Source organism: Odontomachus brunneus, unplaced genomic scaffold, assembly GCF_010583005.1.
Source record: "Odontomachus brunneus isolate Ranch 3 - 2012 unplaced genomic scaffold, Obru_v1 Obru_scaffold_006, whole genome shotgun sequence".
NCBI classification, from domain to species: Eukaryota; Metazoa; Arthropoda; class Insecta; order Hymenoptera; family Formicidae; genus Odontomachus; species Odontomachus brunneus.
In genome coordinates, this window is record NW_022639456.1 from 160120 (window position 1) to 168109 (window position 7990).

General features: G+C 35.7%; 2 protein-coding genes across 2 annotated transcripts; one reads left to right on the forward strand and one right to left on the reverse strand.

Moving 5' to 3' along the window:
• The first annotated feature begins 1 nt into the window (after nucleotide 1).
• LOC116852001 (endoribonuclease Dicer-like) lies at nucleotides 2–3828 on the forward strand. The gene is made up of 9 exons (XM_032831957.1): nucleotides 2–222; nucleotides 439–552; nucleotides 611–1126; nucleotides 1314–1514; nucleotides 1792–1873; nucleotides 2041–2261; nucleotides 2348–2519; nucleotides 2708–2783; nucleotides 2931–3828. The coding sequence occupies exons 1-9, from the start codon at nucleotides 61–63 to the stop codon at nucleotides 3088–3090; spliced, it is 1704 nt and encodes a 567-aa protein (XP_032687848.1). The 5' UTR covers nucleotides 2–60; the 3' UTR covers nucleotides 3091–3828.
• Nucleotides 3829–4164: 336 nt separating this feature from the next.
• LOC116853441 (endoribonuclease Dicer-like) lies at nucleotides 4165–7983 on the reverse strand. The gene is made up of 9 exons (XM_032834536.1): nucleotides 7769–7983; nucleotides 7439–7552; nucleotides 6865–7380; nucleotides 6477–6677; nucleotides 6118–6199; nucleotides 5730–5950; nucleotides 5472–5643; nucleotides 5208–5283; nucleotides 4165–5060 (listed from the first exon to the last, which is right to left on the reverse strand). The coding sequence occupies exons 1-9, from the start codon at nucleotides 7928–7930 to the stop codon at nucleotides 4901–4903; spliced, it is 1704 nt and encodes a 567-aa protein (XP_032690427.1). The 5' UTR covers nucleotides 7931–7983; the 3' UTR covers nucleotides 4165–4900.
• Between the last annotated feature and the right edge of the window lie 7 nt (nucleotides 7984–7990).

Genomic DNA, 7990 nt, shown 5'->3' on the forward strand with positions numbered 1-7990 from the left:
GTTTTTTTTTTTCTTAATTACTCGTACACAATTATTTATGTTTCTATTATTTTTATTTACATGAACGCAGTTTCCATGAACACCGAAGCAAATTCGTATCCCTGGTCAAAGGATCAAGAGCCCCAGGATATATACCGCGATATAGAACACATTCAAATGATAGATATACAGTATTATTGCCACTTTATGCATACAAGCGATGATGCAGACGATGCCGTTCTGGTAAGTAGGACGTATCACGCGCATGTATAAGTATGTGTACAACGTATACGTTATATTACGAGATGTGTGTTTGCGCGCGCGCGCGCGTGTGTGTGTGTGCGTATGTGTACATATACACACATTATATATACTATACTATATATACAAATATATATAGTGTTTATATATATTACATATATTATTTCGAATAGTAACGTTTCTTCTCCTTATATTTAGAACAACTTGAACAAAAGCATCAATTATATCTCAAAGCCAACAGTAGTGGTGCCACCGTTACACATTCTTGCAGAGAAACAGTCGTGTGGACCTAGTCCGGCGGAAATTATGCAGGTAAATAAAAGTTTACTCTCAAGTGTATGTAGTTCGTCAACAGCACACTCAATTGTAGGCTCTCACTACCAAGATGTGCCACGACATGTTCAATTTGGAACGATTGGAGACTTTGGGCGATTCCTACCTAAAACTCATTACATCGTTATTTTTGTATCACTCCTTCCCAACACTTAATGAAGGTCAATTGACAGCACTAAAGGGCAGAATAATCGGCAATCGCAATCTATATTACAGTGGCGTTAATAAGAGCATACCTGGACGTATGAAGGTCGACGAGTTTACGCCTACAAGTACTTTCATCGTACCTGCGTATGCAGTATTTCGACAATTGCAAAAGATACTATTGGATCAGGACGTATCACCAAATATATTATACGAACTTCCGATACCAGATGAAGAGAGATTAACTGGAGAGATAAGCACAAGTACAATTAATACGATGCAGAATATAATATCGCAGTGGAGTTTGGCGGAAAACCAAACTGGCCTGGAACATTATCTTAATGTTCAAATTATACCCGACAAGGCCGTATCGGACTCGGTAGAAGCGTTGATTGGTGTTTATCTCAGAGTAAGTTGTTGACGTTACTAACGTTAGTAAAATGTCACTGAATATCGCTTTCAACGGAAATGCACTAGTCTCCTAGTTTAATTTTCAAAAGCAAACCTATTAAAGCCTAATTGATACAAAACAAAAGCAAACATATGTGCATGCAAAATTGTGTGAATTGATTTAACAAATCAATTTTCAATATTAGAGTACCGGCATAAGCGGCGCAGCAAAACTGCTCAAGTGGTTCGGCATACTGCCTGACATTGAAATTGACGAGTTATTAAGTGGTACCAGTTCATTAAATCCTATAATCGGCAATGGAAATCCGAACGAACATATGCCATGGGCCGATAATATAGAAAAAAGACTTGGTTATAAATTTAATAACCGGGCATATTTGTTGCAGGTAATCTTAATGTAATAAAAAAAGAAACAATCTAGTTTTATGCTATCGCATGTCTGACTCTACTTGTATAACCTACATATTATACGTTTATATAATCTCCATATGTTTATCTGAAGTTTTACATACAGTATGTGTGCCATTGTTGCAAACGCTTAGTAAAGCACCGTATAGACTAATGACTATTTTCTTTTACATGCTTCAAAACGTTTTCAGCCCCAAACCGATTCTATCCACAGTGTGTTGTATACATTTTAATCACTGTTCTATTATGTTTCAGGCGTTTACTCATCCATCGTACACAGTAAACAGAATAACCGACTGTTATCAAAGACTAGAATTTCTTGGAGACGCTATTTTAGGTAAATGCAAAATTGCTTGTAATATGTATAGCAAAAATATAATATGATAATGCACGATACATTTGATCATAAAAGGCATAAAAAACAATATATTAATAGGATCAATGTATTTAATTGGGTGAATTGCAACGAATGATCATGTTTCGCATTTTCTTCGGTGGTTTCAGATTTTTTGATCACTTGCCATATTTATGAATCTTGCGGCAACTTGAGTCCTGGCGCTCTCACCGACTTGAGGTCTGCGCTTGTCAACAATGTAACATTTGCTTGCTTAGCTGTGCGATATGGTCTACACACCTGCTTACTGGCTTACGCGCCGCAACTGCATGAAATAATCAATCGCTTCGTCAAGTTTCAAGAAGAACGGGATTACGCAATTAATGATGAAGTATGTTTGTGCAATATGATTTTTATAATCAATGCTGCGATTACACAAATGATGATTTATAATGTAAATTTCCTTTTCGCTCCTAGTTATTGTGGGTGCTTCTTGAAGAAGAAGATTGCAACATAGCAGAATATATAGACGTCCCGAAGGTCTTGGGGGATCTGTTTGAAACATTAATCGGAGCCATCTATCTCGATAGCAACAGAAACTTGACAAAAGTCTGGGAGATGGTTTATTCTTTTATGCACAAAGAAATAGGTAAGATTTACGCACAAATAATGGCGATGCGACAGTTTATGTAGTAATGATTTGTAATTTGATGAAGCACGCGTGGAGTAAAAATAACGTTGCCTAAAAGCATTATTCACGATTTAGTGGGTGTGTATCTTATATTGCGTGACTTCTTTATCGAAATATACACATATAATGTGCTTTGTGTTTCATAGATGAATTTAGCAGAAATATACCAAAGAATCCAGTTCGAGTGATATACGAACATCAAGATGCACATGCCAAGTTCCTGTAAGTATAAAATCAATCTTTTTTACCCGTTTGTGTGTGTGTATATTATATTATATAAACATACGTGCGTGCGCTTGTTGATTCGTTCACTTGCTCGTTCACATATGCATACACATGTACGTACATATAATACTTATATAATTGCAGTGAAGCATCAATGATCGAAGGCAGAAATGTTGTCATGATACCTCTAAAAGTAACCATTGCTGGTAAGGAAAAGACTTTTCATGGTTTTGGAGCTAATAAAAAGTTGGCTAAATGTGCGGCTGCGAAACAGGCATTGAAAAGATTGCGCAGTCCGAAATAAGTGTTTGATGTAACTGTTATATACATGCGCGTATGTTTTTATGTCTGTTGATGCTATTTATAGACAATTTAAAAATCTATAGACGTGTGTGTTAAAAAGATTGAGCATCCATTTTTCGATGGACGTTACCATGATTCCGATTGTATTTTGAATGTATGTATGTATTGTCCTGTGCTTGCAGCACTAGGAAAATTGCCACACCGCGTAATTAGTCTGTTAGATAGAGACGCGCAAATGTCTTTCTATCCTTTTCTCTTTTTATATTTTTCCTCAAAAGAGAATTTCACTTTTTTTTTTTTTTAAAGTTTCTAAAGTTCGTTCTTATCTATAAAAAAAATATGGTAAAGGTTTACAATTACACAGTTAGCTCCAAATGATTTCCGACTAACCTTGATATTGACCTTGACCCTCAGAGAGATCAATGCTATTGACCATTATCGGTGCTCATTGTTTATTAAAAAGTTATTAACGAAAAAAGTTTTAAAAGTTAAATGTAATTTGTGCACACAGTGTATATAGAAATATGGTAAAAAGTATACGAATATGCGCAAATATTAAAAAAAAGGTAACACACACTGTTCGCCCGCACACGCGCTCGCTGAGGGCTACGGCTCTCAGAATATACATACAGGGTATAGCAAAAGTACCGGAACGGCAAGATAACTCGGCGGGGGAGCATTTTAGAGAAAAATGTTTCCAATAAAAGTTGTAAGGCTTAAAAAGTCGCATTTAATGACAGTAGTTATTTGACCTAAGATGACGTCGCCAAGGTCAGGACAAGGTCAACTTTGCTTTTTTAAATAGAAATACATATTTTTTATTACGGCATTTTATTCTACGTGAAAAAGTAAACAACTTTTGCTTGAAAAAATTTTTTATACGATCTCTATTTTCTAAGATATTTACGTAAATACCTTAGAAAATAGAGGTCGTATAAAAATTTTTTTCAAGCAAAAGTTGTTTGCTTTTTCGTAGAATAAAATGCCGTAATAAAAAATATGTATTTCTATTTAAAAAAGCAAAGTTGACCTTGTCCTGACCTTGGCGACGTCATCTTAGGTCAAATAACTACTGTCATTAAATGCGACTTTTTAAGCCTTACAACTTTTATTGGAAACATTTTTCTCTAAAATGCTCCCCCGCCGAGTTATCTTGCCGTTCCGGTACTTTTGCTATACCCTGTATGTATATTCTGAGAGCCGTAGCCCTCAGCGAGCGCGTGTGCGGGCGAACAGTGTGTGTTACCTTTTTTTTAATATTTGCGCATATTCGTATACTTTTTACCATATTTCTATATACACTGTGTGCACAAATTACATTTAACTTTTAAAACTTTTTTCGTTAATAACTTTTTAATAAACAATGAGCACCGATAATGGTCAATAGCATTGATCTCTCTGAGGGTCAAGGTCAATATCAAGGTTAGTCGGAAATCATTTGGAGCTAACTGTGTAATTGTAAACCTTTACCATATTTTTTTTATAGATAAGAACGAACTTTAGAAACTTTAAAAAAAAAAAAAAGTGAAATTCTCTTTTGAGGAAAAATATAAAAAGAGAAAAGGATAGAAAGACATTTGCGCGTCTCTATCTAACAGACTAATTACGCGGTGTGGCAATTTTCCTAGTGCTGCAAGCACAGGACAATACATACATACATTCAAAATACAATCGGAATCATGGTAACGTCCATCGAAAAATGGATGCTCAATCTTTTTAACACACACGTCTATAGATTTTTAAATTGTCTATAAATAGCATCAACAGACATAAAAACATACGCGCATGTATATAACAGTTACATCAAACACTTATTTCGGACTGCGCAATCTTTTCAATGCCTGTTTCGCAGCCGCACATTTAGCCAACTTTTTATTAGCTCCAAAACCATGAAAAGTCTTTTCCTTACCAGCAATGGTTACTTTTAGAGGTATCATGACAACATTTCTGCCTTCGATCATTGATGCTTCACTGCAATTATATAAGTATTATATGTACGTACATGTGTATGCATATGTGAACGAGCAAGTGAACGAATCAACAAGCGCACGCACGTATGTTTATATAATATAATATACACACACACAAACGGGTAAAAAAGATTGATTTTATACTTACAGGAACTTGGCATGTGCATCTTGATGTTCGTATATCACTCGAACTGGATTCTTTGGTATATTTCTGCTAAATTCATCTATGAAACACAAAGCACATTATATGTGTATATTTCGATAAAGAAGTCACGCAATATAAGATACACACCCACTAAATCGTGAATAATGCTTTTAGGCAACGTTATTTTTACTCCACGCGTGCTTCATCAAATTACAAATCATTACTACATAAACTGTCGCATCGCCATTATTTGTGCGTAAATCTTACCTATTTCTTTGTGCATAAAAGAATAAACCATCTCCCAGACTTTTGTCAAGTTTCTGTTGCTATCGAGATAGATGGCTCCGATTAATGTTTCAAACAGATCCCCCAAGACCTTCGGGACGTCTATATATTCTGCTATGTTGCAATCTTCTTCTTCAAGAAGCACCCACAATAACTAGGAGCGAAAAGGAAATTTACATTATAAATCATCATTTGTGTAATCGCAGCATTGATTATAAAAATCATATTGCACAAACATACTTCATCATTAATTGCGTAATCCCGTTCTTCTTGAAACTTGACGAAGCGATTGATTATTTCATGCAGTTGCGGCGCGTAAGCCAGTAAGCAGGTGTGTAGACCATATCGCACAGCTAAGCAAGCAAATGTTACATTGTTGACAAGCGCAGACCTCAAGTCGGTGAGAGCGCCAGGACTCAAGTTGCCGCAAGATTCATAAATATGGCAAGTGATCAAAAAATCTGAAACCACCGAAGAAAATGCGAAACATGATCATTCGTTGCAATTCACCCAATTAAATACATTGATCCTATTAATATATTGTTTTTTATGCCTTTTATGATCAAATGTATCGTGCATTATCATATTATATTTTTGCTATACATATTACAAGCAATTTTGCATTTACCTAAAATAGCGTCTCCAAGAAATTCTAGTCTTTGATAACAGTCGGTTATTCTGTTTACTGTGTACGATGGATGAGTAAACGCCTGAAACATAATAGAACAGTGATTAAAATGTATACAACACACTGTGGATAGAATCGGTTTGGGGCTGAAAACGTTTTGAAGCATGTAAAAGAAAATAGTCATTAGTCTATACGGTGCTTTACTAAGCGTTTGCAACAATGGCACACATACTGTATGTAAAACTTCAGATAAACATATGGAGATTATATAAACGTATAATATGTAGGTTATACAAGTAGAGTCAGACATGCGATAGCATAAAACTAGATTGTTTCTTTTTTTATTACATTAAGATTACCTGCAACAAATATGCCCGGTTATTAAATTTATAACCAAGTCTTTTTTCTATATTATCGGCCCATGGCATATGTTCGTTCGGATTTCCATTGCCGATTATAGGATTTAATGAACTGGTACCACTTAATAACTCGTCAATTTCAATGTCAGGCAGTATGCCGAACCACTTGAGCAGTTTTGCTGCGCCGCTTATGCCGGTACTCTAATATTGAAAATTGATTTGTTAAATCAATTCACACAATTTTGCATGCACATATGTTTGCTTTTGTTTTGTATCAATTAGGCTTTAATAGGTTTGCTTTTGAAAATTAAACTAGGAGACTAGTGCATTTCCGTTGAAAGCGATATTCAGTGACATTTTACTAACGTTAGTAACGTCAACAACTTACTCTGAGATAAACACCAATCAACGCTTCTACCGAGTCCGATACGGCCTTGTCGGGTATAATTTGAACATTAAGATAATGTTCCAGGCCAGTTTGGTTTTCCGCCAAACTCCACTGCGATATTATATTCTGCATCGTATTAATTGTACTTGTGCTTATCTCTCCAGTTAATCTCTCTTCATCTGGTATCGGAAGTTCGTATAATATATTTGGTGATACGTCCTGATCCAATAGTATCTTTTGCAATTGTCGAAATACTGCATACGCAGGTACGATGAAAGTACTTGTAGGCGTAAACTCGTCGACCTTCATACGTCCAGGTATGCTCTTATTAACGCCACTGTAATATAGATTGCGATTGCCGATTATTCTGCCCTTTAGTGCTGTCAATTGACCTTCATTAAGTGTTGGGAAGGAGTGATACAAAAATAACGATGTAATGAGTTTTAGGTAGGAATCGCCCAAAGTCTCCAATCGTTCCAAATTGAACATGTCGTGGCACATCTTGGTAGTGAGAGCCTACAATTGAGTGTGCTGTTGACGAACTACATACACTTGAGAGTAAACTTTTATTTACCTGCATAATTTCCGCCGGACTAGGTCCACACGACTGTTTCTCTGCAAGAATGTGTAACGGTGGCACCACTACTGTTGGCTTTGAGATATAATTGATGCTTTTGTTCAAGTTGTTCTAAATATAAGGAGAAGAAACGTTACTATTCGAAATAATATATGTAATATATATAAACACTATATATATTTGTATATATAGTATAGTATATATAATGTGTGTATATGTACACATACGCACACACACACACGCGCGCGCGCGCGCAAACACACATCTCGTAATATAACGTATACGTTGTACACATACTTATACATGCGCGTGATACGTCCTACTTACCAGAACGGCATCGTCTGCATCATCGCTTGTATGCATAAAGTGGCAATAATACTGTATATCTATCATTTGAATGTGTTCTATATCGCGGTATATATCCTGGGGCTCTTGATCCTTTGACCAGGGATACGAATTTGCTTCGGTGTTCATGGAAACTGCGTTCATGTAAATAAAAATAATAGAAACATAAATAATTGTGTACGAGTAATTAAGAAAAAAAAAAAC

Coding starts and splice junctions, on each gene's coding strand:
- LOC116853441 (XM_032834536.1), bottom strand. CDS start 7,930: ATGAACGCAGTTTCCATGAACACCGAAGCAAATTCGTATCCCTGGTCA. Junction 7,553..7,768: donor ATGCAGACGATGCCGTTCTG/GTAAGTAGGACG, acceptor CCTTATATTTAG/AACAACTTGAACAAAAGCAT. Junction 7,381..7,438: donor GTCCGGCGGAAATTATGCAG/GTAAATAAAAGT, acceptor ACTCAATTGTAG/GCTCTCACTACCAAGATGTG.
- LOC116852001 (XM_032831957.1), top strand. CDS start 61: ATGAACGCAGTTTCCATGAACACCGAAGCAAATTCGTATCCCTGGTCA. Junction 1,127..1,313: donor TGATTGGTGTTTATCTCAGA/GTAAGTTGTTGA, acceptor TTTCAATATTAG/AGTACCGGCATAAGCGGCGC. Junction 1,515..1,791: donor ACCGGGCATATTTGTTGCAG/GTAATCTTAATG, acceptor ATTATGTTTCAG/GCGTTTACTCATCCATCGTA.